A 27,752-nucleotide genomic window follows, 5' to 3' on the forward strand; every position below is an offset into this window, starting at 1 on the left:
GCTGATACCAAAGCCCCTGCTGGCAGCTTCCCGGGAAAGGCGAGTAGATAATAATAGTAATAACAGCAACAATAATAGCAATACCAATAAAGTGATAGTGCTGGGGCGGGATCCCCGCTGAGCTGGGGGGGGATGAGAACACCTGGCAGACCCCTCTGAGGGGGCCGGCACCGGGCTGGAAGGACGAGCACACGCGTGTGCGCACACGTGTGTACATGCAGGCGACGCAGGTTGCATGTCCAGCCTGAGCGCAGTGCATGTGCTGCGGGTGTTTGCACGCTCCAGGGTGTGCAAGGCAGCGGTGCCCATGTGCGGGCGCCCGTGGTGTGTGCGCAGGGCCTGGGGGGCCACCCTGCTGTCCCCCTTCTCTGCTGGAGTATTTGGGGGGGCAGCATCACGGGACCCTCTCCCCTCTCCAGGGCAGGATGGAGGTGGGCAGGACTGTTCCCCCCTCGGTGCAAGCACATCCCCTCGGACAGGAGCAGGACTGGGGGGATCCCGGGGTGCGGGGGTCTGCCGGGAGAGGGGGACAGGACCGGTGGCGCCCCGGGGGGCTGGGGTAACCGGGGAGAGGGGGGCCAGGACCAGGGGCATCCCGGGGTGTGGGGCTCTGCCGGGAGAGGGGGACAGGACCGGCGGCCTCCCGGCAGAAGGGGGTCGGCCCCCGCTCCCGCCCCTCCCCAGGCCCTGGGCCGGCCCGGGGGGGCGCCCCGGGGCGCGGGCAGGCGCTGGGTGCGAAGTCCCCGGGGCGCCCCCCGGAGCCGCCCCCGCCGCCGCCGCCCGGTGCCCGCCGCCCGGTGCCCCCCCCCGCGGGGGCGGCGGGCCGGGATTGGCGGGGCGCCGCGGAGGCGCCGCCCGGCCCCAGCAAGTCTCCAACTTTCTTCCTGCCTCCCCTGGCCGCCGCCTCCCGCGCCCGCCCCGCCGCGCTCCCGCCAGCCCGGGAGCCCCGCGGAGCCCCGCGATGCTCCGCCGCCGCCTGCCCCTGCTCGGGCCCTGGCTGCTGCTGCAGGTACCGGGGGGGACACACCGGGCGCGCCCCGCCCGCGGGCGGCAAAGTTGCCGCTGCCGCCGGGGGGGTGCGCGGTTCCCGGGGGGGGGTGTAATTACCGGCGGGGGTCGCAGTTGCGGGGGGGGGGAGGGTGTTTCGTGCAGTTATTGTGAGGATGGTACGATTCCGGGGGGGGTCTGTGCCTTTCCGCGGCGGAGGGGGGGGACGTGCAGTCCTGGCGAGGGGGGAGGTCGTGCAGTGGGGGGGGGAGGGGGGGGCGTGCGGCTACTGGGGAGACGGGCAGTTTGGGGGGGGGCGTGCGGTCGCGCGGGGGCTCGGGCAGTCACGGAGACAGCGGACAGTCGTGGGGGGGTCGTGCCATCCTGAGGAGGGGGTCGGTCAGTCCCGGGGTGGGGACGTTTGCAGGGAGGTGAATGGGAGAGTTGTGTGGCGGGGGGGGGGGGGGGGGGCACCGGGCAGGGATTGCACAGCGCGGGGGAATGGGGGGGGGTCCTGCTCGCCCCAAGTTGGAGCGGGCTCGGGGCTGTCCCGCACTCGGCGCGGGGGTGCGGGGCCCCGCGCTCGGACACCGGGCGGAGTTGGGGGCCGGGGGCGCCGGGGGGAGAAGCGGCGGGTCCGGCCGCCGGGGCAGCCCCCGTACAGCCCCCCCCGGCTGCCAGCAGCCCCCCCCCTCCCCCCCGCTCCGTTGCAGGGCGCGGAAGGCGCCGTCTGGCAGGTGCGGGGGGGGGACAGCGATACGCGCGAGACGGAGCCGCGCGTGAGCGTGGGGGCGGCCGCGCGTGGGCGGGTCGGGCCCTCGGGGGGGGGGGGCTCTGCGGGGGGGGGGGGGGGGGTGCACTTGTCCCGCAGCCCGCACCTGCAGCACACCTGCGGGGGGGGCGGGTGAGACCCCCCCCCACCGGCCGGGGGGCGCGGGGGTGCCCAGCTGCACCCCGGGCTGGGGCGACGGAGGCTCCCGGCCCCGCCGGGGGGGCGAGCGCTGAAACCACCTGCAGAGGCGACGCCTCATCTCTGTCCTGACTTGGTGCGGGCTCAGCTCCAGCCCCCGCAGGGCCTTCACCTCTGCCGGGGGGGGCATCTCCCCCCCACCTCCGTCCCCACCATGTCCCCCGTGGGGGCTCCCAGCCGGGGGGGTCGGCGGATTTACCCCAGGGATTTGGGCTTGGCTTTGCCGAGGCGGGTGGGGGGGCTTTGCCTGTTCCTGCCCCTTTGCCTGTCGCTGGCGGCTGGGGAGAGGCTGCTGATGCAGAGACACCCCCCCCACACCCGCAGAGCCCTCCCCGTGATGTCCCCCGGTCCCAGATACTAAATGTTTCCCATGGCCACTCACCCCCGTGCGTCCCCTCTCTGCCACCTCCTCTTGGAGCCCAGCGAGGCTTTTCGCCCCCCAGCCAGAGCCGCCGGGTTTGGGGGCTACAGCTGCAACTGGCACTGGTGTCTGTGGTGGTCATGAATGGGGGTGATTTGTCCCCCGTCCCCCCCCCAGCCCTGCCGGGGGGGCCGGGCTCATCACCCAGCAGATCTGATTTCCTGACACTCCATTTTTACTTTCTGTGTTTCATGAATAAAATCAAACGAGTCAATTCCCTCTCGGGAATTGGATGCACATCAGGGACCCCCCGCCCCCCCCGCACAACCCTACCCTCCAGGCGAAGGCTCTTGCAACTTGTCTCTCTGTGGCGCGCTCGCTCGGTGTGTATAGACGGATAGATGCGTGTGTGTGCGCGTGTGTCTGTGTGTGGGGGTGGCTCTGCGTGACCCCCCCCCCCCCCTCCCCGTGTCCATCTAACGCAGAGCATCTGTCGGTGCTGGAGCTGCTTCAAGACAAATGGTTTTGTTTTGATGAAATCAGGCACAGGGCGCTGCCCCTGTGTGTGTCGTCCCGTCCCGTCCCCCCCCCCACCCCAGCAAAGGCAGCAGCACTGGGGGGCGAGGAGGGGGCTCACAGCCGGGGGGAGCGGGACCATCCCGGGGCACGGGGTGGGCAAGTGGGTGCCAGAGCCTCCTGCTGCGTGGGTGGGGAATAACCCCGGCGGTGCTGGCAGGGGAGGGAGCCCCCACCCCTCGGCGGTGTGGGGCCGGGGCCAGTCAGGGGGCCTGGGGCGTCCTGGCGTGGGCACAGGTTACAGGGGGGGCCGGGGTCCGCACAGGGGAGGGGAAATGGAGCTGTTCCTGCCCCTCGGTCCTCTGGGCCTGCTGGGGAGGAACTTTTCTGGCCCCCCTCATGGGGGACAGGAGGCAGCAGCCCTGTCCCAGGTTGCCGCACTGGACCCAGGCTCCCCAGTACCACGTCCCGCTGGGGCTGTGGTGGGAGCAATGGGCGAAGAGGCAGATGTGGCTGCCCCCCCTGGAGCGAGCACCTGGGGTACAGTGGGAGCGTTCGCCTCCGGGTGTGTGTTTGTGGGCGCGTTCCCGCCGCGGGAAGGACAGACCCCAGGGTGCCTCCCCGCCGTGCTGCATGTTTGCTGATTGTTCCTGCTGGGTGCACGTCTCCCTGCTGGGATGGACAAGCTCTCCCAGCCCAGCGGGTGCCTGTCCCTGCCATGGGGTGCACATCACCTCCCCCGGCCCCCCGCCCTTCCTGGCTGCTGCCACCTGGGATTTGCCTTCCCCGTCCCTGCGCCCCGGCTGGGGGTGGCAGCGCTTGGGCAGGTGGGGGAGATGCTGCCCAGTGCTGCCTGCAGGTGATCTCCCTGCCTCAGCCGTCCTCAGCTTTATGTTTATGCGTTAGATGTTTTTTTTCTGGGCGTTGAGCATTAAATCTTGGGGGTCCCTCAGAGGAGGGCTGGCCTGGCTTCCCACTGGTTTGGGTCCCGTCCAGTCCCCCAGGTGCACCCAGAGGCAGTGGGAGAGACCCCCGTCCGGGGCAGGTGCCTGGGCACTTCCCGCAGGGTCCTTGGGCTCAGAGGGCGGCTGTGATTTTGCAGAGAGGAACCTCCTGGCCTTCCCAGGAAGCGGGTGCCAGCCTTGGCCCTGCGGTCCCCGATGCCTGGGTGATGGCATGATCCACACCAGGTGCTGAAAAAGAGCCAGCGGTGGCAGAGGGCGGCGTGCCACCGCCCCGGAGCAGGCAGGAGTGACCAGGGTGCAGCCGGGATGGAGAGCGGGGTGTGGTGGCTCGGTGCAGCAGTGGGGCTGGAGCCAGGACCCCGAGGGTCGTTCCTCACCCCTGCTCTGTCCCCATTGCCAGCCTGCGCCTTTGCAGGAACCTGCCTCCCCACACCGTGCCTCGGTTTCCCTCCTTCCTGGGGGAGGAGGTGAGAGAACGGGTGTCTGCAAAGCACCTGGAGTGTTGCTGGCAGGTTTTTCTTTCCTGGATTAACCCTTCCAGGAAAATCCTGCCTTGCGGTGCCGGTGGCCGTGCCAGCAGGAGGCTGGTGGCATGGGACACCAACCTCCAGGAAACTCACCGGCTTCCTTCCCTTTCCCTTGCTGTCACCCAGGAGCTGTCGCACCTCCGTCCGCTGGGCTGTTGGCTGACAGATGGCTTCACTCTTAAGCAGATGCTGCCAGCCCTTTTGGTGCAAGGACACCCCTATTCCCCACCCCCAGCTTCCATTAACGGGGAGAGTTTAACCCTTTCATGGCTCAGAGACGTGTACCCCATTTGGGGCCAGGGGAGGGGAAATGGGGTTTGGGTGGTGGCACAGCCCTGCAAGCCCCTGTCTGGGCAGGGGTCCCTCGGGGGGCAGAGCTGCAGGGAGCAGCCCCAGCAGGATGGTGCCCGGACGGCACCCGCTGGGGCGGGGGCAGCAGCTCCGAGTGTCCCCCCTCTCCCGGCTCCTGCGGGTCTCCCGAGCGGAGCGCGGCTGCGGCGGGCGCTGTGTGCTCAGCATGGCTGAGCTAATCTATCGCCAAACAAACACACACTGTTATTCTGAAAGAAGGTTTCCAAGCGACTCATTTCCCTTTTTTTAATAACTCTTCCCTGTGGTGCCCTTTGCACCCCGAGCTGGGAGATTCAATAAGGCTGGAGCCTGGAGCGTGGCGCAGCTCAGCCTCCCGCCGAGGGGGGGGGGCCACGGCGGGGTAGGGGGGGCACCCAGGGGTGCCCCCCAGCCAGACCCACTCCTGCTCTTCCGCCGTGTTGTTCTGGCTGAAATCCGGGGCCTGCTTTATTGCTTTTTCCCCCCCTCTCTTGTTTTTAATTGCCAGTTTTCTGCCAGGTACCGGTGGGGGGGCTGGGAGGGGGTGGCCCGGGCTGGGACACGAGGCAGCCGGCGAAGCGCGCGCTTCCCCCTGCCACAGTGCCCCGCTGCTAATCGCACCCACGCCAATTAACACTCCCAGATTAATGACTTTTGTCCCCCCCCCCCCCCCCCCCGCCTTCCCTGCATCCACAGTCCTGGCCACTGGTGGCCCAACAGTGGGCGATGCCGTGCTGAGACCCTGGTAGCCGAAGCCTCCCCCCGCCCCCCCACTTGCCCTGGCCAAGCTCCAGCATCTCTGAAGAGCTGCCTGGCTCAGCCTTCGCGCTCGGGTGCTGAAGGTAAATGGCCCAGGAAAGATGAAGCTTCCTCTCCAGCCGCTTGGATTGCTGCTAAAGAAATAATCACGTCCCTGTGCCCGTGTTCCCCCCCTCTCCGCCTTTTTTCCTGATCGCTGTTGCAAAAGGAAAGTCATTGTGGAAATGAGCGCCCAGCCTGCAGAAACCGTCGGCTGCGAAGAGCCTGCAGGGCCCTGCGCTCGCGGGGGGATTCATTTTCCCCTCCCCAAATAAATCCCCACTGGAGCCTGTTGCTGGGAGCGGGGCTGGCCCGGTGCCACCAGCCCTGTCTGGCCCTTGTCACTGTCCCAGCAGCTGGGCTGGCCGCGGCGGGTGTCAGGGTGGGCAAAGACCCTCTCATTTCTCCTCTTGTCCCCCCAGCACCGGGCAGCGGAGCCTCCGTCCTCAGCGAGCGGGGCGATGCTTTACGCCGCTGCGCCTGCCTGGGTGTGGGGGCCTGGGCAGGGCGGTGCCTGCGAAACGGGGCTGAATCCGGCCCCCGGGGGTCACGAGGGACTCCCAGGGGCCGGTGGGCTGCAAGGACCCCTCGTCCCCTGCTCCTGGCAGGAGCCGCTGCAGGGGGGCACAGTCCTCGTGACCCCGGGAGGGTGCAGCCCCAGAGGAGCTGCGGCCCCAGCGATGCCCTTGAGGGTCCCCTGGGTCTCTGGGGGGGGTTAATTGGCCTCTGCTGCTGGGGGGGATGCGGGGGACAGACATGTCCCTGATGCTGCTCCTCCCTTCCTTCTTCTGGGGAGAATGAACCCTGGCTGGACCTGGGAATGTGCCGGGGAGGAGACGGGGAGGTGCAGTGCTGGGGGGGGCACGGGGACGGGGTCCCTGTTGAGGGGACAGCCCCGCATTCGCCCCTCTCCGCGGTGACCTTCACACCGGCCATGTCTCATCGGGGAGGTGGGGGGGGGGGGGGGGCGTGTGGTGCAGGGGGGAGAGGGGGCTGGAAATGCAATTTATGATCCCGCCTGATACAATCTTATAAAATTTCCCGGGCACACTCGAAATTACATTTCCATAGCTCAGGAGAAGCGATCTCCTCGCACGCCGATACCTGCCACTTTTATGGCTACATTTATTGCAATAATAAAGTGAAACGGTGAGGCGAGGGGGTGGGGGTGGGCTGGGGGGGAGGAGAGGCAGCTGTGCAGAAGGTGGGGGGCTGCGTCCCTGGGGGCCTGGGGTCCCTCTGGTTTAGGGGGGGCTCAGGGGAGCTGCCACCTCTCTGCACCCCCCGGAAAAACCTCACCTGCCAAAGAGCCGGGCAGCGCTGGAGGGGTGGGGGGCGCCCTGCAGCCCCCTCCACTGCGGGGAAACTGAGGCAGAGCCACAAGGGCCGAGGCGGGGGAACGCGGGCGTCCTGGCTGGGCACCCGTCGCTGCCGGGGATGCGGGAGCGACCTGGGAACGGTCCCTGCCGGCGCTGCCTCTGTTTCCCCACACGCCGCCTGCGTCAGCTGCCCGCCCCTGCCTGCGCCTGAGCGTGAGGGGTCTCAGCCGGGGGGGCCGCGGCCCCGGCACCGTGCGGGAAGGGAGCAGCCCCCCCGACTCCCCGCTGACCCCCCACCCCATGCGGTGCCAGGGCCGCCAGCTGAGCCAAGCCAGGCGTTCCAGGCAGGCTGGGCTCCGGCTGCTCCGGGGGACGCTGGCCACGCGCCGCCTGGGCGAGTGGGATTCAGTTTCCTCCGAGCCCATCAGCTGCACGTCCCCATCCCTCCCGCCGCCCCCGTGTCCCCTCGCCGCTGGCTTGTGCACATCCGCCTGCACACCCCTCTCCCCCTTCCCGCTCCGTTTATCTCCTCATTTTCTCATTCATTCCCTTTTCTTCCTTGAGTCCAATGAGTCACACAAGCCCTGAATCCTTTGCCTGGTGCCGTCTCCTCCCTTCTATTATATTTTTTTCCTTTGCTCTTAACAGCACTTTTCTTTTTCACCCGTGGGGGGAGAGACTGGGGATGTACATTTTTCCCTGCTCCCCCCCCCCCAGCCACCTACCAGCTCCTGTCTCACCATGAAGCCCTTAAAAGTAATAAATAAATAAAACAACGGCTGAGAAAAGAAAAGGCAGGAAACGAGTGACAGGGAAAAGGAACCAAAACGAAAGAACGAAGAAGGAGGGAAAAAAAAGTCCTACTCGGGCTATGAAATATTTATTAGCCAGAGCGTGCCGAGCGCGTTAATAAAGCCGCAGCATTTGCATATTTTTTCCGTCTGCAAGGAGCGAGGTGTCTGTTTAGGGGGTGAAGGCAAACGCGTCTGTGGGAAGCCGATTTCTCCCGGCCCTGCGCAGGTCGTGCTCCCGCACGAGGTGACGCCAGCCCTTGTGCGAGGGTCACTTCAGGCAGCGGCGTCCCCAGGAGCAGGACCCTGGTGCGGCTCCTGCCGTGGGCAGTGCGTGCAGGATGGGTGCCGGCAGCTCCGCGGTGCTGGAATGACCCAGGGCTGGGTTTTGGCTCTGGGGAGCTCGTCTGGGCTCTGTCCCCACCGAGGACATGCTGGCGCTGGGAGTTTGCCCATCCTGGCGCTGGGGGTCCTCTGCTGGACTCACCTTGCGCTTCTGGTCGGCGGCCCCCGGGCGCTCCCCAGCTCCGCCAGCACCTGGGACCCAGCCCAGGGCTGCCCCCCAGCAGGTTAATTCATTGCCCTGGCACCAAGGGGTCACGACCGCAGATTCGCCTCACGGGGACTTTCATCGGCAGCCCACCGCTCGCCGGCCCCGTCTGCGCTGGCTGAGGCGGCGCGGCACGCTGGCGCCCCGCGGGGCAGGGGCATGGCCGTACCCCGACACGTGCTGGGGCTGCTGCGCACGAGCACGATCGTCCCAGGGTGCGCAGAGATGCCGAGGAGCAGAGGCTCCCCGGCAAGGGCACACAGGCAGGGCCACCTCGCTTCATGTGTGCGCGTGTAACTGCGCGTGTACGCGCACAGACACCCTTGCAGGGACGTGCAGGACGTTTGTGCACACAGCTGCACGCAGAGCAGAGCGTGCGGACAGAAGCAACCGCAGGCATTTGTTGCATCCACCTGCACGCTTGCTGCAGGTGCGCACCGGGCCGGGTTGGCGCTGGGCGATCTTGGTGCGCGCCTGCTGGCCCCCGAGGGTGTGCACACGGGGGGCATGCGTGCCCCACGCGCGCACCCACGCGCAGTCGTTTGGACGCGTGTTGCACGCTCGGGTGTGTGCTCGGGTCCCTCCCCGCAGCCCAGCAGAGCCCACCGCCGCACCGCGTCACCCTGCCACCGCATTAGCACCCGCGCGGCGCCGGAGAGATAAATGGGAGCTGTCAGAGGCACCTTGTTTGCTGCTAACCTTTGGAAATGCCACACCGCCCCGGGCTGTGCTGCGCCGGGGGGAGCGGGCCCACGGGGATTGTCGCTCACCACCTCCAATTAATCTCCTTGCACTAACGAAGGCAGCGGGGTGACAGGGGAGAGGCCGGCTTGACCCCGCGCCCACAGGGAGAGCTGGAGACCCCGATCAGCAGATCGGCGCCAGCTTTGCCACCGACCCCCACCAAGGCGCGGGGATGGCTCGGGGACAGGTGCAGGGGACAGGCTGGATGTGGGGACAGGACCTTTGGTGAGGGCTGTCCTGGCTCAGGCAGGGGCTGGTTTGCCTTGAGATGGCACCCATCAGCCACAGCCCTGTTCTCGGGGCGCTGGGAGCTCACCGCAGCCCGCGCTGGGGCAGCGGATCCACCCGCCCCTCCCTGCACTGATCCGCTCCCCTCCGCCAAGGTGACCGTAGGTCTCAGGGGAGCAGCTGACGGCGCTCGGTACCGCCAGCAAATGGGATGTGAGTGGTCATCACTGCCGGTCCTGACAAGCCAAATTGATGCCGGCACCGAGAGCCTTCCCGATCCCTCCGCAACCACCCCCAGCCCTTCCTGCATCCTTGCTTGGCTGCTGGTGCACACGCGGAGTGACACACGGGTGCCTGCGGATGCACGGCAGCCCTGCACAGCCCCCCGTGCACCCGAAAAAGTGCAAAAGGGGCTTGAGAGCAGCAAAACCGTACACCATTGTCTCGGGGTGATGCGTGGATGCAGCAGCGCCTGCATGTGTCACAGTAAAAACCAAGCGTGAATGGTTGGTCGAATGGTACTGAAACACACGTGAGTGGTGCATGGCAGCCGGAGCCCAGCATGCCTCGGAGCCGGGCATGGCCCCCCGCTGGCACAGGGGACACATCCCTGTGCGGCCGTGGAGGGAGGGGGCTCCGCGCACACCCGAGCGGGGCCAGGCGGCGCTGGGACCCCCACGGACACCCATGGAGCGTGTCCGAGAGGTTCACGTGCACACGTGTGCGTGCTGCACCCCAACCGCTCACAAGCAGAAACATGAATATTTAAGACGAGGTGTGAGTGGGACCTGCCCTGAATGCCGACAGCGCTGGCAGGGTGCAGGGGGGTGACCTTGGCTCCCCTCAGCGCTGTCGTGGAAGAGGCTTGACGTGGCCCCGCTCCACCGTGCCCCTTCTCCGCAGGCTCCGAGACCCCCGGCCAGCCAGGGGAAGCCGTCCTCCCAGGGCTGCAGCAGGGGCTCGGCTGGGGAGGGTCTCCCCCACACCCCCCACAGCCCCAGACCGCGCTCCCGCTGCAATCGATAGCCCTGGCCGCATCGGCAGTCGCTGCCCTGCTCTGCAATTCCCTTTCATCCCCCGCTCCCCCAGCGGCTCCCGGGGAGGGGGGAGGCTGCCAGCCTGGCCCCTCGCCCTGAGGGGCTGGGGGGCACCGCTCTCCCTGCAGGGACGGCGCCTCTTTCCCCAGGGAGAGCCCAGCCCTGCCCCTGCCCCACAGCCCCTGGTTCCCCCTGACCCGTCCTCCTGCCTGAGCCTGGCCTGGGGACCTGCAGCCCCCAGTAACGCAGGGGGCTGCTGTGAGCATCCCCTTCCCCGGTACATGCCCATCCCCATGGCGTCCACTCCCCACTGCCTGCTTGTCCCTGTCACTTCCCTGTCCCTACTGCATCTCTGTCTGCATCCGTTCCCCTTCCCACCCCCATCGCATCCCCATCTCCACTGCATCCCCCTCACCGCTAGCAGGGGCTGATGGAAGGGGGGTGAATTGGAAAAGGAAACTGAGGCAGAGGGAGGAAGGCTGGGGTGGCGCATGGAGCACTGCTGGGGGGAACCCGCCGTCCTGGCGCTCAACCCTGGCTGAGATGGAAAGCCAGCGCAGAGCTCAGAAACCTCCAGAAATCTTTCCTGGGCTGGTGGGGGCTTGGGCAGCGTGTGCTCGTGTGCGCGTGTTCCCCCGTGGGCTGCAGTCTCTGTGGGTGGGTTCTGGGGGCTCCCCTTCCAGCTGCGGGGTTCCCGGTGCCCCTCGCCTGCCTGTGCTTGTCCCGGGGTGAGGGAGGGCCACTGCCTCCCCAGGGTGGACGCGGGGGGCTCCTGGGTGATGAATATGTATGAGTGGGATTGTTGGTGGGCCGTAGGTGGGGCGCAGGGGGAGCAGAGGTCTCGCTGGGGCCGCTGTCGTTGTCTCCCCCTGCAAAAGCCGCTCTCCTGGCCGGAGGGGGGGTGCTGGGGGGCTGCCCTTCTCCCCCTCCCCCGTTTATCTCTCCATCTCTCGGTCCTGCCGCGCTCGCTCCCTCTCTCGCTGCCTGGTGAAGGCACCCGGCTTTGAAGCTGCGTTGAAATATAGATAAGGGCGAAGGCAGCAGCCGCACTCAAAGAGAGATTGGGGCGGGAGCCAGGGGACGGCCAGAGCGGGGCGGGGGGCTGCGGGGATGCTCAGCTGCAGCTTCCCACTGCACAGCCCCTTGTCCCCCTGCTCTGGGCCGGGCTGAGACCCCGCAAATCCTCCTCCCCTGCCCACAGACCCGGGGCCGGGCAGCCCTGCCCGGAGCTGCGGGTTCCTGGGGCAGAATGGCCGGTACCGGCAGCAGCCCTGGCTGCCTGAGCGGAGCGAGCATCCGCCAGAGCAGATTTACAGGCTCAGCCCAGCACAGGCAGCATTACAGGGATAAGGCGATAGATCCTGCAGACAGCAGCGCGCAGCCTGGCCGGAGGCTCCGGCTCGGCAGCTGGAGAGGAGCGGGGCAAGAGGGGGCCCGTGGCCGGGGCAGCCCCCCCGGTGCTGTTCCAGCCCTGGTGGGTGCCCAGCAGGGACTGGTCCCCGCATGCAGACCTGCCTGGCCGCGGAGGAGGGGGCCCGGGGGGCTCACCCGTCTCTGGTGGGGGGCATGGGAAGAGCACATGGCGCTCCGAGGGGGAAACGACATCGAGCCGTGCTGACAGCGCTGCAGGGCAGCTGGTGCCAGGATGAGGACCCAGCGATGGCAGGCAGGAGCCAGCCCCAGCCCCTCCTGCCCTGCTTCCAGCCCCACTGGCTCGGACTCAGCGCTGAGGCGTGCCTCAGTTTCCTATGGGGGACACAGCCCCCCTATTCTCCCCCCAGGCGCTTCCAGCTGGCGCCTCTGCTCGCCGCCCTCCTTCCCCGCTCCCTCCTCCCTGCGTCCCCCTCGGGAAACAGGTCGTCCAGAGCAAAAAAACTGCCAGAGCAGCCTGAGCACCTGCCAGCTCACGGGCGACAGTGATTGACGAGGCCGGGGCTGACGGAGCAGCATCCTGCGCGCCGGGAGCAGCTGGCAGGGCAGGCAGGGGCACGCCAGGCACCGGGGTGTGGAGCCAGGAGCAGCCAGGCTGAGGGATGGGGAAAGGGGGGGGTAGGCAGGCTCGGGCAAGAGAGGGACATGGGACACGTCAGAGACGGGGTCCCAGGGCTGAAGAGGTGCCAGCTGGCTCTGCTCATCGCTGCTGAGCCACGCGATGTTGGTCCCGGCAGCCAGACGGGCAGAGCGATGGCTGTGGGGAACCTCAGGAAGGGGACACTGTGGTCCCATCCCTGCTGGCGCTGGCGGGAGGCGTGTCCCAGCCCCCTCAGTGTGCGGGGTCCCTTTCTCGACCGGTGTGTCTGGGAGCTGCTGCGTGACACCCTGGCACTGGCATCTCCAGAGGGTCCTGGGGTGCCTGTGCCCATCAGCGCCTCCTTAACGGGGCTCACAGCTCACCCAGGTGGGAGAGACCAGGCAGCTGGTCTCCATCGCAGCCCCCTGCCTCGATTTACCCCACTGGGAGAGGAGCTGCCTCTCCTCACCCTGGGAGAGCCCTTGCGAAGCGCTCCTGGCTCTGTGTTGGACATGGTGGTGTCCCCATGACGGTGCAGGGACCTTGCGGCTGTCAGGCGTTTTCCTCCCCTCCGCTGCCCATCTTTTCTGCTTTTATTGCAAATTCCCTCCCTTGCTGGAATGCAGAAAGTGATGCCAGCCCCCCTCCACCTCCCGGCAGAGCAATGGGTCCCTGCCCATTCCTCGTGTGCCCCCCCGCACACAACGCACCCCACTCCTCTGCCGCGTCTGCCCGGTGCAATTATCCTGGAGGGCGGAGCGGCTGCCGTGCAGCCTGGCGGGGGTCTCTGTAATTTCAGCTGCAGATCAGAGGCAGTGGGTAATACAATTAGGCTTTCCTGGCAGGCGGCGGGGGGCTCTCGTGCCTCCCCCTCTCCGTACACGCTGCTGCCCCCCAGCCCCCTGCGTTTTAATGGGCCGCAGCTGCGGTGGGGCAGGCAGTCATGAATTGTCCGGTGTCCTGCTTCTTCCCGTCGCCGGGCCGTGGGTGATGCTGCAGAAGCAGCCCTGGCTCCCGGGGTGTCGGGGACAGCCCTGTGCAGGGATGAGCAGGGCGTGGGGGTGGCACGGGCAGGGTGCAGCCACGCTTGGCTCTGGGCATGGCTGGGGGCATGGTGGACCGAGGGGTATGGTGCTGGAGGGGTGCACGGCCACAGGAAGGGTGCAGGAGGGGTACACAGACACGAAAGGGTGCATGGGGACAGGCAGGATGATGAGCAAGGGGGTGGCAGGCACAGCTCGTACAGGCTCTGCCCTCTTTCCCCCAGACGGTGTGTGCCGGGGGTCACATCGCCAAGACCCTGGGGTACCTGGAGCTGGGCACCTCTGGCCTCCTCAAGGATGTCCCCTACGGCGCCTTGAAGCCCCCAATGCTTGACCCCAGGCGGCTGATTCCGGCTGAGCCCCCCCGGGGCACGGGGACACCCTTGGGCGATGCCCGGAGCCCCTGGGACTGGCAGAAGAACCAGACGGCCGGGGAGCTGCCGAGCCCCCGTGCCCGCCGCAAGCCCTCGCTCAAGTCCGGCCGCACCAAGAAGATCTTTGGCTGGGGTGACTTCTACTTCAACATCAAGACGCTGAAGTTCAGCCTGCTGGTGACGGGGAAGATCGTCGACCACATCAACGGGACCTTCAGCGTCTACTTCCGCCACAACTCCTCCAGCCTGGGAAACGTCTCGGTCAGCATCGTGCCCCCCTCCAAGGCGGTGGGCTTCGAGGTGCTGGTGCCAGCCCCCCCGCCGCTCCCCCGCCCGCCCCCCCAGCAGAGCACCCTGCCCGAGGGGCGCCCGGCCAAGGCCCTCAACTGCCACGTGGAGTACGAGAAGACCAACCGGGCGCGGAAGAACAAGCCCTGCCTGTACGACCCCTCCAAGGTGTGCTTCACCGAGCACACGCAGAGCCACGCCGCCTGGCTCTGCGCCAAGCCCTTCAAGGTCATCTGCATCTTCATCTCCTTCCTCAGCATCGACTACAAGCTGGTCCAGAAGGTCTGCCCCGACTACAACTTCCAGCACGACAACCCCTACTTTGGCTGACGGCCGCAGGAAGGGGCGGCGGGCGCCGGAGCTGGGGGCAGATGGGGGCCGGGGGCTCCCGCACCCCGTCCCGGCTGCACAGTGCCCCACATCACCCCCGTACCACCCCCCCCCCCATCGCTGCAGCACCTCCCCGGGGCGTGGGAGTAGGGCCAGGGCCACCCCACCTGGGGCGCGGCTGGCGTGGGGGGGTCCCGTGCCCACCGCATGGCCACGCTCAGTCCCTGCGGCTGGGTGGGGGCCGCAGGCTGGGCCGGGGTCCCCGGGAGCGTGTGGGTGAGTCGGGGGGGACAGCCCCATGCGACGGCACCGGCTGGGCGCCTGGCACCTGCGGGGTGGGCACGGGGGGGGACTTTGCCACGCTCCGGCGGGTCCCGGTGCCGGGGGGAGCTCAGGCGTCACCCCAAGCAGTGGGGGGGGGCGCTGTGTTGGGGGGGGGCTGTGTTCCACAGCCGTGGGAGATGTGCACGCCTCTGCGTGCGGACACGTGTGTGCCCGCACCAGCCTGTGCGTGTCCGAGGGCACCCGCCCGCGGATTTTGGAGCCCCCCCATCGGCCCCTCCCAGGCTGCGGCAGCACTGGGGCATCAAACCAAGTCCCGGGTGCCCCATGGAGCCCACTCTCCCCTCGGGAGAAGCCTGCCCAGCCTCGCCGCCCCTCACCCAGACTTGCGCCCCCCCGCCCCCCCCCTCGGTGCTGCCCCCCCTCACCCACCCCCCCCCCGCCATGCCGTGAAGAAGTGCCACGCCAGGGGCAGGGACCTGGGGGTCCCTGTCCCCGAGCCGGCAGGGCCCTTGCTGTGGGGGCTTGACCTCACCCTGTCTCTGGGCAGGGGCTTCTTCATATTTTTTTAAGAAAATTAAAATAGAAAAAAAAAGTGGAAAATAAAGAAAAAACATTGAAAAAGAAGAGCGGTGGAGTGTGCTGACCACGTACCCACCGCCCGCTGCCCCCGGGATGGGAGGGGGGGGGGGCAGGGATGGGGGGTGCGTACGGCGCCGGGACCGGGGTGCCCCCGGTTGAGGAGGGGGCGGGGGGTGCTGGACCGCCAGTTTCCCGTCGGCCCCCGCGGTGCCGGCAGCCCCCGTGGCCCCGCCCCACCCGGCGGCGCGCGCGGCGGCGGGGGGCGTGGCCGGGACGGGACCAGGAGCGGGACGGGGACCGGGAGCGTCCTGCAGCGCCCGGTGCGATGTGGCCGCTCCGCCTGGGCAGGGTGAGTCGCGGAGCTGGGAGGGGGGTCCCGGTGCCCCTGGAGGGGTCCCGATGCCCGGGGGATGTGCCGGTGCCCGGGGAGCCCCAGTGCCCGGGGAGCGCCGGTGCCCGCAGGGAGCCGCGGTACCCGGGGGGCTCCCGGTACCGGAGGGAACCCCAGTGCCCGTAGAGGTCCTCGAGTCCGCAGGGTGTCCCGGTCCCTGGAGTGTTCTGGTGTTCTCGGGGGGTCCCGGTGCTCGGGGGGGGTCCGGGTACCCGCGGGGGGGGATCCCCGTGCCCAGGGGGTCGCTCCCTGCGTACCCGTTTCTCCCGGTCCCCGCCCGCCCCAGCGCTCCTTTGCAGCCGGGGGCTGCCCGGCGGGTGTCGGGGGCAGCAGCTCCCGGTCCCGGTTCCCACCCGCCTCCCCCCCGGGCCGGGCAGCGGCACCCCCGGCCCGGCCGCCGCCCCCGCGGACTTTGTGTCCATCCCAAAGTCTCCGCACCGGGGCAACCACCGCCGCCGCCGGCCTTGGCCTCTGCCCGGCGACCGCGGGTGATGCAATGGCGCGGCGGCGGTTACATCACCCGGCACCGGGCACCGCCGTCGGGGCGAAGCGGGGGGACACACGGTTACCCCTCCGGGACCTCGGGAGGAGGGGAGCAGCAGGGGCCCCCCCCGTTGTGCACGGTGCTGCGGGGGGGGGGTGGTGCTGCGGGGGTCCCCCCGTGGGGTGGGCGAGGGTCCGTCTGTGGCGCACGTGCTCTGCACCCGCTGCCGTCACCGCTGCTCCGACACCGGCGGTGAGATGCTTCTGCCCCAGCTGTGGGCCCGGGAGACCGTGGGAGGGGAGGGAGGCATCCCCGTGTGCCTTGTGGGGACCTCGGGGGTCCCCGTGTGTTCACCCTGGGGGGGTGGCACCGGTGGCTGGAGACAGAGCCTGGTGCTGTCACCTGCAGTTCCAGGGGTGTTTTGAGGGTAAGGGGCCCAGGCACCTGCCTGTGCGGGGTCACAGCCTGTCAGCCCCCCCGCCTCTCCTGCGCAGGCCCTGCAGCGATGTGGTGGCCTGGTGGCCACCGGCAGCCAGCGGGCGCAGCACGGCACCGCTGCAGCGGCTGCCACGGGGCACGTGCCCAGCTGGACGGGGCAGGAGAGTCTGGCCGAGAGCGACCCCGAGATGTGGACCCTGGTGCAGAAGGAGAAGGACCGGCAGTGCCGGGGGCTGGAGCTCATCGCCTCTGAGGTGGGATACGGGGTGCTTGGAGCAGGGAGTGGGTGACGGTCCTGGGGGACCCCCTGCTCAGGTGGGAGAGCTGCTGCCCCATCTCTGACCCCTCTTTTCCCCGCCCCCAGAATTTCTGCAGCCGGGCGGCACTGGAAGCCCTGGGCTCCTGCCTCAACAACAAGTACTCGGAGGGGTACCCTGGCAAGAGGTAAAGGGGGGGGGCAGGCTTGGAGGGGTAGGAGGGCACCAGTAGCATCAGGGGTCCTCCCGCAGCCGTGATTCAGCTGCAGGAAAGGTTAAGAGAAGCCCTGGGGCAGGAGCGGGTGCGTCCGAGGGGAGGCTGTTCTCTCCACCGAGGTCTCCTGTAGGGCAGGGTGGGAGGTTGTGGGGCTAACGGGGGGAAGGCCCCCCATAACTGCCTCCCTTCTCCTCCAGGTACTACGGGGGGGCCGAGGTGGTAGACCAGATCGAGCTGCTGTGTGAGCAGCGGGCTCTGGAGGCGTTTGACCTGGATCCTGCCTGCTGGGGCGTCAACGTTCAGCCCTACTCTGGGTCTCCAGCCAACTTCGCCGCCTACACAGCGCTGCTGCAGCCCCACGACCGCCTGATGGGGCTGGACCTGCCCGATGGGGGCCAGTACGTAGCGGGGTTTGGCAGCCCAGAGCCTGCTGCCTCCTGGGGGGCCCAGCCTGATCCCGCGCCTCTGCCTTCCCCTGCAGCCTCACACATGGGTACATGTCGGACATCAAGAGAATCTCGGCAACGTCCATCTTCTTCGAGTCGATGCCCTACAAACTTGATGTGAGCCGAGGGGGGCAGGTTCCTGGGGCAAGGGGGGGTTTGGCCAAGCTGTTGATCCTGGCAGTGCCCCTTGGGTGCCCGAGCTGCTCTGCCATCCCCTGCCCTACCCTCCCTGCGTCCCAGCCGCGTCCCAGCGCCATGGGGTGCTTGGGAGCTGCCTGTGGTTCAACTGAACTGCGGCACTCAGAGCTGGGTGTCTGTCTGTCCCTCGCAGCCAGCCACGGGGCTGATCGACTACGACCAGCTGGAGGTGACGGCGCGGCTTTTCCGTCCTCGTCTCATCATCGCTGGCACCAGCGCCTACGCCCGCCTCATCGACTACGCTCGTATGAAGAAGGTACAGGGCTGTGGGCTCCGTCCCGGGTGACGGGAGCTCTCGTGCCTGCAGCAGCTCGAGGGCAGTCACAGCCCCACTCATGGCCGTGGGGACAGGGATGGCCCGTGACTCCCCGCGTCCCCAGGTGTGCGAGGAGGTGAAGGCGTACCTGCTGGCGGACATGGCGCACATCAGTGGGCTGGTGGCAGCCAAGGCCATCCCTTCGCCCTTCGAGCACGCGGATGTGGTAACCAGCACCACGCACAAGACCCTGCGTGGCGCCAGGTGAGGCTGCATCCTGCCGCCCTCTCCCCGGGAGGATGCCTGCCTGTGGCAGGGGAGCCCAGGCTCTGGGGCAGAGCTGAGCAGGAGGGACCCCCCGGAGGGTGGCAGCGGTGTTGGCACTGCCCCGTGGTTCAGGGGGCCAAGCCTCTGCCGTGGGGTGACAGCGGGAAGAGCAGTGCCAGCTCTTTCTCGCCGCAGGTCAGGACTCATCTTCTACCGCAAAGGCGTGCGCTCGGTAGACAAGAAGACGGGCAAGGAGACCCTCTACGACCTGGAGGACAGGGTCAACTTTGCCGTCTTCCCCTCCCTGCAAGGGGGGCCCCACAACCATGCCATCGCTGCCGTGGCTGTGGCCCTCAAACAGGTCTGTGCCGGGGCAGTGGGCTCGGAGCTGGGGGCGACGCGGGCCCCACGCTGACGTGGTCTCCCCCCCGGCCAGGCCAGCTCGCCAGCTTTCCGCCAGTACTGCCAGCAGGTGCTGAAGAACGCCAAAGCCATGGCACAGGCCCTGCTGCAGCGCGGGTACACCCTGGTGTCAGGTAATGCCTCCTTCCCTGTGCTTTTGGGGACAAGGAGGGACGGGGCTGCGGTAGGTCACAAAGTGGCACCACTGGGTGTCGGTACCACTAGGCAGCAGTGGGGAGCGCGGGTGGGTTGGGGGGCAGAGGAGGGGGTGCAGGGCAGAACCGGGCTTGGGAGGCGGCACTGGGCAGCACAGCGGAACAGGAGAGGGAGAGGGGGGCTGGGGGTGCTCAGGGCTGGCCGTCGCTCCTCACCCCTTTCCCTTGCTCCCCAGGTGGCACCGACAACCACCTGGTGCTGGTGGACCTGCGGCCCAAGGGCATGGACGGCGCGCGGGCTGAGCGGGTGCTGGAGCTCGTCTCCATCACTGCCAACAAGAACACGTGCCCGGGGGACAAGAGCGCGCTCACGCCAGGGGGGCTGCGCCTGGGTGAGGGATGGGCCCTGCTCGGGGGGGTCTTCCTGCCTCCATCCAGCCCCTTCCCTGGGGGGTGGGTGCCTAGGCTTTCACCCCAGGGCGTCCCCCCTCTGACCCCTCTCTGAGGGCTCCACGGGGGGAGTTGGAGCCAGTTTATGTGTCAGGAGGGGCACGGACCCCATGGGGGCTGGGACTTGGGGAGCCCCTTGGTGGGTCTGGCCTCTGTGGATGGTGCCCCCGAGCGTCTCCCGGCACTGATGGGCTCCGTCCCCCAGGTGCCCCCGCCCTGACTTCCCGCCAGTTCCGCGAGGAGGATTTCCAGAAGGTGGTGGCTTTCATCGACGAGGGCATCGCGCTGGCCCTGGACGTCAAGAGCAAAACCAGTGAGTGTGTGAGCGGGGGCCCCAGTCTCCCCCCTGCCGGGCTCCCACTCGCCACCTCTCCTTTGGGGTGCGGGGACTGTGTCCCGAGCTGGTGCCAGCCTCCCGCCTCGCCCGGGTGTGTCATCCCCCCCCTCACTAGCCCCCCCTCCGCCCCCAGGTAAGCTCCAGGAGTTCAAGACCTTCCTGCTGCGGGACGCGGAGACGCAGCGCCGCTTGGCCGACCTGCGCCAGCGCGTGGAGACCTTTGCTCGTGCCTTCCCCATGCCTGGCTTCAGCGACCACTGAGCGGGGGCTCTCGCCCCTCCTGCCAGGCTGGGACAACCTGGGGGCAAGGGGAGGCTTAACACCACCCTCTGCATTCCCCACTCCCCTTCGCCCCCCCCAGCCAGCACCTTTGGGATTGGGCGCTTCCCCCCCGGGGTGGGGGGCAGCCCACCCCATCCTGCGCTCAGTGTTAGGGTACAGAGACCCCCCCGAGACCCTGATGGGGGGGAGGGACCAGTCCTTGCTGCAGCCTCGTCCCCTCTGTCCAAGAAAGTCTTGCACTTTTCTAGGGGGAGGGGGGGTCGCTAATAAAAGCAGGGGCCCAGCCTGCCTGCCTGGAGGTGTCTGGGTGCTGAGCTGGGGCGGGAGAGGTCTCGGCACCACGCCAGCGCGTTGTGGGTGGATGTGGGGGCTGGACCCCCCCGTCCCCCTGCCCACGGTCCTGCTGCAGTGTTCCCCACGCTGCGCTTCACCCTGCGGGCTCTGAGGGTTGCGGGGGGGGGGTTACACTGAGCCCCAGAGCCAGCCGGGAGTGGCGGGGGGCAGTAGCCCAGGCTGCCCCCTCGCCCCCCATCCTGTCCTGCTGCTGCGGGTGCAGAGCCGCCAGTGAGCCCCTTTGTCCCCTTGCTCCCCCCGGCCCAGCCCTGGCGGGGGCGGCCGCCTGCTCCCCAGCACGTCCCGCTTTCCCGGTGCTCTCCTCCCTGTCTCCTGGCCGTGAATCCTCCGCCGTGGCCTCGGCCAAACCAAACAGCGCCGGGCAGGACTCCCCGCCGCTGGTAAAGGCCAGGCCGTGCCCCATGGCATGTAGCCCGGGGGGGGGGGCCGGGCTGCCCACGCGTGCAGGACACACACGTGCGTCCACATGCCCACATGTGTGCGTGTGACCCCCTCCGCCCCCCCTGGCTCTTTCCCTCTCCAGAGGGGCTGGGATGGGACCGGGGGGTCCCTGGGCAGCCCCTGGAGCGTGGGAGAGCGGAAACGCGGCACCCAGGGGCCATGAACTGCCGCTTCCAGCGGGACGTGAGCCCCCACCCCAGCCTTCCCTGGCGGGCGGGGGGGGGAGTTGAATGTCTCCTGTGTTTATGGGCCTGGGAAACAGCATGCATAATCCATTTTGCTGCCCCTTCCCCCCCCCCCCCCCCAGTAATTTATTACTGTCCTATGAGTTCAATGCAGGCGAGACGTGATGGTGAGCAGCCGTCTGTGCCGGGGGGGCAGCGGTCACATCGCTCCCGCAGTGATGTAGTTTATTGCAGTGTGGGGGGGGTGCTGAGGAAGCAGTCAGTCCTCCGTGTGCGGTGACCTGTTGCAGAGCTGTGGGGCAGGTGGGAGCCGGGGGGGGGGGGTGAGGGGGGGTTGTGGCGACACTGCTGGGGGGGCAGCCACGTTCTCTCCCACCCCAGCACGGCAGCACATCCTCAGGGCATCTCAGAAACTGGGACGGTCCTTCTTAAGGCTCTTGTAGTCAGTGGAAACTGCCAGAAACTGGGGAAGGGAGGGAGGTGAGAGGGGGTCAGGGGGGGTCGTGTCCCCCGCAGCCGTCACTTGGCTCGGGGTGGGGGGGCAGCGCTGCCCTCCCCGGGTCCGAGCATGAGGAACTGGAGGGCTTGTGCACCTCTGCCCCGGGGCTAATGCTACCTCTCCCCCTTCCCCGAGGAAACGCGATGTCTTGCCCCAAAGGCGGCCGTTCCCCCGCCCCAGAGCGTCCCAGTTCACCCAGTGCTCACTTTATACTGGTCCGTGGGGCTCAGCTTATTCCAGGGTTCGGGATTATTTTTTCGATCCCAGCTGCAAGGGGTGGTGGGGCCATCAGCGCCTGTAAGGAGGGTGGGGGAGACAACACGCCCCCCCTCCCCCCATCCCACAGCCTCCCCCCCGCCATTTTACCCCCACTAGTGCCCCCAGCCCCAGCTCTCTGCAGAAATAATCCCCGATGCCAGCACGCTCCCCAGTTCTGCTGTTGCTGGGGGGCTCTGGCCAGGCCCCTCCAGCCCCCCGGGGTTAGGAACTGTGGCAGGGGCTGGGGGGGCTCCCTGCGGGGCTGCTCCCAGACCCCCCCTGCCCTGCCCAGGCTTGTGCCAGGGCCATGGACTGACTCACCCAAACCGCAGCCTGGCTGCCGCCCCAGCACGGGGCTGGCCCACAAGCTGCTGCCCCGGCTGTACGTGCAGGGGTGCACGTCTGCCGGCCCCCCCCCAGCCAGCAGGCACTGCCCCGTTGCACCCCTACCTGGGGGGGGGGGGGGGGGCGCCTCCCTTCTGGCCTTGGCTGCCCTGCCCCCTCCCCTTTCCCAAAAGTCTCCCCCCACCCCACCATGAGCCCCCCACAGCCTTCACTCCCTGTTTTGGGGGGGGGGGGGGGCGGTGAGCGGAGAGGCTGCTGCCCGCCCTGGTGTCCCTGCCCACCGTGGGCAAACGGGGACGCAGCAGCCACGTGCCGCACTCGTGAGCGTGACACGGTTGTGAGCGTGCAAGCCAAGCGCACGGGGTGGGTGGTGGTGGGCAGATGAAGTCTTCCCAAAGAGGACGCGTCCCATCCTGCCTCCGGAGGGTGCGGGAGGCCAGCGAAGCCGTGGGATGGGTCCCTGGAGAGAGCAGCTCCCGTCCCCCCTCTCCCGTCCCCCTGCAATCCGCTGGCGCTGGCCAAGAGCAGAATTTTCCATCTGGGAAGATGCGTGTGTGTGTGTGTGTGTGCGCGTGTGTGTGTGTGTGTGTGCGCGCGAGCGCGCCTCTTGGAGGATGGAGGGGGGGCCGTGCTGCAAACGCAGACCCCTGGAGCGGTTTAACAGCATTAATGTGCTGTGGGGGTGCTGCTGTTGTTTTAGCCCCCCCTCACACGCATACGCATACCCCTGTGCTTCCACCATCAAAGACAAGGTGCCTGGATCTGCTAATTGCTGAGCTAAGTACCCTGGGCAGCTGGCGTCAAATTAAATCAATGAGCGTTTTACCGGGAGCAAACAAATATTAGATAGGCATTAGACAGTGTGGGGCTGCAGGGACTGCGGGCCACTGAGCTACAAGGGGAAAAAAACCCAGCCTCATGTGCCACAGCGTGTCTGGCTGTCCTGTGCCAATCCATCCACCCGCTACTCCTCATCAATCCATCCTCACGCCGTGCCTCCCTCTCCCCTCTCTCTCTCTCTCTCTCCCCGTTCATCCTTGCACAGCTTTTTATGTTTGTCCACTCCTCCCTCTTCCCAATCCTTCTCCAACCATCCATCCCACTGGTTTCCCATTCCTCTCTGAATCCATCCGTCCCTACAGTCTTTCCCCCTCTCCATCAGTCACATACTGCTTTTATCTGCCTCGTCATCCATCCTCCCATCCATCCCGCTCCCTCCCGCTCCATCCTGCTCCCTCCGCCGTCCCCGTAACCTCGCTGCGTCTCTCTCCCGCCTGCCCCCGGTTTGCAGCAGCTGCTGCAGCGCCCGCAGCAGCACGGGGAAGGGGCCCTTGTCCCCCTCACCCCCGAGCAAGGAGCAGGTCGATGGTGCCCCTGTTTCCCTTCCCCGCACCGGGCACCTCTGCGCCGGGTTTGGCTGTCACAACCCCCCGCCACCGCTCGCCGTGACGGTGTCCGTGCATCCAGGCGCCTCGTGCACCCCAGCGCCCGCCATAGCCGGGCATCAGCCCCTCAGCTCCCGGGGCACCCGAGGGCCGGGGGGGGCCAGGGGCACCCCGACCCGTACCTGACGTCCGGGCTGTACAGGGCCAGCCTCAGCAGGTACAGCACAGCGCTGCCCAGGCCCACACTGATGAAGCCAATGAGGGGAATGAGCTGCAGAGAGAGAGAGAAAGAGAGAGAGAGAAAAATGAAAAATACCCCAATAAAATGAATATTTATCAGGCCGACTGGAGAGTGAAAGGGAGAGCTGACACACCGGGAGATTTACAGGGGAAATATGGCAGAGCAATCCTGTAGCTGGGCTGCGGTACACAGTGTAGCTGTCAGCTTGAGTGACTGAATTAAAAGAGGGAGAGAAAAATCGGCTCATGTTGGAGAGGAATTGGATTTGGAATGAGGAATCACTTCGCCTCCGCCTGCTGCTGCCCAGCGCGGTGCTGGCTGGTGCGGCCGCAGGTGAGGGCCCCGGTCCCGGTGCGCGCGGTGCCCCCGCTCAGGGCAGCCCTGGCCAACGATTCCTCCCCGAGGGACCCGGGCCCTGCCCGGCTCAGGGCTGCAGCCCCCCGGTCCTCCCTGGACTCTGCGCCCCTCCCGCACCATCTCCCGACAGAGCACGAGGTGAGGAGGGTTCGGTTCATCTTCCCCAGCGCCTACGGCAGGGAGGGACTGGGACACGCTGGGGCCAGGCGTCCCGCTGGTGGCCGAGCAGCTGGGTGCAGAGCAGGTCTCGGGTGGCAGCACAGCATGTGGGGGGGGCACTTGGCCACCTCTCAGCAGGCATTCCTCCGCGCGCACAGGGGCTTTCATCACGCCTTTGCAGGGCGACCAGCTCCATCTTCTTGCCTCCACTCCCCCCTCCACCCGCGCTGCCAATCCCCTGGTGCCCGGGGGGACGCGGCCTCAATCGGAGCTGAGACGAGGCTGCTTTGACCTCCCCCAAATTGCTGCGGCCCCCGCGCCGGGGAAGACGGTCTGAGCGTAATGAACCTCCCGCCAACCCGCGCCCCTGGGAAGGCGAACGCGGCCGGCGCCTCGCAGTGCCCATTAGCGCGGAGCGGGGAGCGGGGGCCGGCGGCGCCACCAGAGACGCACACGCCGCGCCGGCCGCATTGCCAGCACCTGAGCACCTGGGTTATATTTGCAGTTCTGCTTGGCTCTTAGCAAGAGTCCCTGAACCCCCCCCACCCACCGCACAGTGACTCAGTTTCCCCGCTCGGATAAGACTGAGCGGGGATAACTCTAACACGTGCAGAAAAGGGGCTGTGCAAACCCTTCTGTTCTCCGCCAAGCAGCCCGATGCCCTGCATGGGGAGGGGGTCTCGCAGAAGACATGTGGGCAGTCAGATGTGTGTCTCCCCTCCTCCCCAAACGCTCCGGGCCCAGCCTTCGGTCCCCGGCTGGACCCTCCCATCCCCTCCCGGTGCCCCCAGCGCTGCTCAGCAGCGCCCATGCCCAAGCCAAGCCGTGCTCACATCGGCTGATGGAGCGCCTGGCAGATGCCAGCGCCGATTCGGGAGGTGAGAGGCATCAGCAGATAATGATCTTTTGCGCCGTGTGCGGCCGGGTGCCAGGAGGATCTGGCAGTAGCCGCTACCCAACTGCGCCGGCTAATCAAGACGAACTCCACAGCGCCGGGAATTGCGGTGTCTGTTGGAGGAGATTCGGGGCGATGGGTTCGTCTCACCATCTGCTGCTGACACCTTCTGGGTAATTAATGCCTGGGAAGAATTAAGGGTACGGGGAGCTGGGGGAACCGCTCACGCAGCCGGCGAGGGGCTGCGGAGCTGCAGGTGCAGGCAGTGGGGCCTGTTTTCCCCCAAGACGCACAAAAATAAACAAGATGTATCGAGAGCTTGACCTTAAGCGTACGGAGAGTCAAAATGCTGCTTGTGTGCGTGCAGCGTTTGCCCTTTAACCCCGACAGTGGGGACCTGTTGGGAGCGAGGCAGGCGCTGCCCTGCTCCCCGGCACCCCCGTCTCTGCCGGCAGCGGGGCCGAGCCCCCCCGGCATGGCACAGCCGGTCCCTGCCGCTGCCCGGCTGCTGCCCCCGCCACCACCCAGCGCTTCCAAGTGAGCCGGCAGTGAGCCGGCTCTGCCGGAGTCGGGCTCTGGCCCTCTTCCCGCTGCTCGGGCTACAAAAAACGCAGGAAGAAGAAAACAAAGGCGTGAAGGTGCTGGGTGAGGGGGGGCCCCTGTGCCTGGCTGGGGTGGGACGAGCGTCCCCTCCCACAGCAGGTGCGTGGAGGGTGGGCTGCGGTGCTGGGCTCTGCTCGGTGCCCCCCGAGCCGTGCAGCCCCCAGACCACCGTGCCGGGCAGGTCTTGTCCTGCCAAAGCTCCTGCGCTCCGCTGCCACGGGGCTCCTCTGGCAAGGCTGGGACATTAATCACTGCCAGGCGCGCGGCAGCCGGGCTGCTGCGGGGGGGAGAGTCTATTGCCAGGTGAAAGTGCTGGTGTACCTGCCCGGCACGAGCTGCAGCTTGATCACGTGTAGTGGACGACATGTCAACAATTGCCCCAGCAACCTCTGCCGGCAATAATCCTGCCTAACGGTGCCGGGCACATGCCAGGCACGTCACGTACAGGCACCCAGGACCACCCCCCCTCCCTTACATGTACTGTTTGGGGGCCTCTCTGCGTCCCCCAAGGCACACACAGTCCTCTGCTTGGCAGCTGGGGAAACCATGGCAGGCACAAACAGAAAAAGCCCCAAATCTCCCCATTCCGCACACAGAAACAGGCAGCAGTGCTGTGCAGCTGGCGCAGGAGCCGTGGCCCGTGCTGCTCCCACCGAGGACGTGAAGAGCACCTGGGCGTCCCGGCTGCCCGTGCCCCCGCTGCTGGCACCCGCCTTCCCCTGGCAGAGCCTGGTCCCAGGTGCCTCCGGCTCCATCCCTGGGCTCTCCAGCCCTGCCGGTGCCCGCCGGCATGCTCAGCCATGGCTCCTCGTCCTCTCCAGCCTGGCTGCTCTGCCTCCCCCAAACCCAACTGCCAACAGCTGACGTGACTCTCAGCCCGGCGCCTGCAGCTCGTTAACCCTCCCCAGGCCACCAGCCCCTGCCAGGTCCCCACTGGGAGGGGACGGGTGAGACGGGCGCTGAGGACCCTGCTTCGGGAGGGGACCCAGCCCGGCAGCAGAAGAGGACGGTCCTGGCAGGGTGGGGACACTCGCGCAGCTGCCGCTGTCTCGGAGGGTCTGTGGGTTTTGAGGGTTTAAACACCTTTGTACGCAAACCCCTCTGCTTGGAATTGGGATGGCAAGGCACAGGGACAGATCTGAGCTGAAAGGGTGGGAGTTCGCACTTTAAACCTGGGGCTGCTGGGGTGAGTGGGGAGGGGGCTTGATTCCCATTCCCACCCCCCAGAGATGCCCCCCCAGCCGGGGGAGGACACGGAGCAGCACCCTGCACCCAAGCCGCTGCTGGCAGTCGTGCCTGTCGGGGTAAATAGGAGCGTGGGCAAGAGTCGCCCGAAGCCCAGCCCGGTCAGCAGAGGAGCCCCAGTGGCGCTGGGTGCAGGGAGCGGGTCTGGCAGCACAGGGTGGTCTCAGCTCTCCCCAGCAAAGGGGGGCTGGGGGGCGCTGGGACCTCCCGGCTCACCTGGAGGATGCTTCGAGAGCCAGGAGGAGAGTGTGAAGGGGAAGGTGGCGAGCAGGGACAGCCTGGGAAGGCACAGGGAGGGCAGAGGAGCTGGACGGGGAGGCGGAGACGGGGCTTGGGGAGTGGGAGGAAGAGGGGGCTGGTGAAGGGTGCAAGGGGCGGCAGAGGGCAGGAGGAATGGGGGGTGGGAAGGAGGGAGAAGTGTATGGGGAAGCGCAGGGTCCCCAAGGCACATGGTGAGAGAAGGGCAAGGATGAGCCCGGGGGACAGGGGCTGCGGGGGGGGTCCCTGTGAGGAGGAGAGGGGCAGAGAGATGCAGAGGGATGGGGGGAGACGGGGTGGGGGTCCATGGAGGGAGAGGGTGTGGGGTGACTCACTCCGGGGTGACGCTTGACATGCCGGGAGAACATGGTTCCGAGGAGGGGGCCCTTCATGGCGAGGGTGTGGGGACGGTCCAGCTGCGATGGCAGGTTCCCGAGTGGCGTCGGAGGATGGAGGGTGGGCAGGAGACGTGAGGGAGGCGTCTGCGGCCGGGCTGGGAGGGACGGGGCGGGACGGGACGGGATGGGGATCCCGGCCCAGGGACATGGCGAGCTGGAAGGGGAGAGGGAGGCTGAGGCTCCGGCCCTGAGCTCTGGCTGCTCCCTGCGCCTCCCCCACGGCGAGCCCCAGTGACCGGGTTAACGACGAGCCTTGGGTCCGGACCCCCTGAGGTCCCTGCACCCCCCTGCACCCCCAGACTGCATTTGTGCCTCAGTTTCCCTCGCTGTACAGGGTGCCAGCCCCTTCCCTCCACGTGCGAATCCTTCACAGGTTGTTCCGCACCTTCCTGCCCGGGCGAACGATGAGTCGTGTGATTTGTTATGACAACTTCGCCGGTGTTTGCTGCCTCCCCTCAGCGTCCGTCCCCCCCCCTCCCATTTATGATAAATGACATAACACCCAATTTACATTTA

General features: G+C 67.6%; 3 protein-coding genes across 3 annotated transcripts; 2 read left to right on the forward strand and 1 right to left on the reverse strand.

Annotated features, from left to right (window-relative positions):
- The first annotated feature begins 878 nt into the window (after positions 1–878).
- NXPH4 (neurexophilin 4) lies at positions 879–14,308 on the forward strand. The gene is made up of 2 exons (XM_074565075.1): positions 879–1,009; positions 13,402–14,308. Exons 1-2 carry the CDS (start codon positions 962–964, stop codon positions 14,167–14,169), a joined length of 816 nt encoding a protein of 271 aa, XP_074421176.1. The 5' UTR covers positions 879–961; the 3' UTR covers positions 14,170–14,308.
- Positions 14,309–15,024: 716 nt separating this feature from the next.
- Positions 15,025–19,911, forward strand: SHMT2 (serine hydroxymethyltransferase 2). The gene is made up of 12 exons (XM_074565074.1): positions 15,025–15,382; positions 16,403–16,600; positions 16,711–16,790; positions 17,018–17,218; positions 17,302–17,383; positions 17,598–17,720; positions 17,845–17,984; positions 18,183–18,348; positions 18,424–18,523; positions 18,781–18,936; positions 19,200–19,307; positions 19,465–19,911. Exons 1-12 carry the CDS (start codon positions 15,149–15,151, stop codon positions 19,590–19,592), a joined length of 1,716 nt encoding a protein of 571 aa, XP_074421175.1. The 5' UTR covers positions 15,025–15,148; the 3' UTR covers positions 19,593–19,911.
- An 848-nt stretch (positions 19,912–20,759) lies between these two features.
- NDUFA4L2 (NDUFA4 mitochondrial complex associated like 2) lies at positions 20,760–27,350 on the reverse strand. The gene is made up of 4 exons (XM_074565076.1): positions 27,174–27,350; positions 23,263–23,351; positions 21,299–21,359; positions 20,760–21,056 (listed from the first exon to the last, which is right to left on the reverse strand). Exons 1-4 carry the CDS (start codon positions 27,228–27,230, stop codon positions 21,000–21,002), a joined length of 264 nt encoding a protein of 87 aa, XP_074421177.1. The 5' UTR covers positions 27,231–27,350; the 3' UTR covers positions 20,760–20,999.
- Positions 27,351–27,752: the final 402 nt, after the last annotated feature.

The sequence above is a fragment of the Larus michahellis genome, chromosome 22 (assembly GCF_964199755.1).
Source record: "Larus michahellis chromosome 22, bLarMic1.1, whole genome shotgun sequence".
NCBI classification, from domain to species: Eukaryota; Metazoa; Chordata; class Aves; order Charadriiformes; family Laridae; genus Larus; species Larus michahellis.

Excerpts from the sequence above, each read along its gene's own strand:
- NXPH4 (XM_074565075.1), top strand. The coding sequence starts at position 962 with ATGCTCCGCCGCCGCCTGCCCCTGCTCGGGCCCTGGCTGCTGCTGCAG. Across the intron at positions 1,010-13,401 it reads GGCCCTGGCTGCTGCTGCAG|ACGGTGTGTGCCGGGGGTCA; the intron begins GTACCGGGGGGG and ends TCTTTCCCCCAG.
- SHMT2 (XM_074565074.1), top strand. The coding sequence starts at position 15,149 with ATGGGGGGTGCGTACGGCGCCGGGACCGGGGTGCCCCCGGTTGAGGAG. Across the intron at positions 15,383-16,402 it reads GGCCGCTCCGCCTGGGCAGG|GCCCTGCAGCGATGTGGTGG; the intron begins GTGAGTCGCGGA and ends TCTCCTGCGCAG. Across the intron at positions 17,219-17,301 it reads GACCTGCCCGATGGGGGCCA|CCTCACACATGGGTACATGT; the intron begins GTACGTAGCGGG and ends CTTCCCCTGCAG.
- NDUFA4L2 (XM_074565076.1), bottom strand. The coding sequence starts at position 27,230 with ATGAAGGGCCCCCTCCTCGGAACCATGTTCTCCCGGCATGTCAAGCGT. Across the intron at positions 23,352-27,173 it reads ATGTCAAGCGTCACCCCGGA|CTCATTCCCCTCATTGGCTT; the intron begins GTGAGTCACCCC and ends CTCTCTCTGCAG. Across the intron at positions 21,057-21,298 it reads GCCCCACGGACCAGTATAAA|TTTCTGGCAGTTTCCACTGA; the intron begins GTGAGCACTGGG and ends TCCCTTCCCCAG.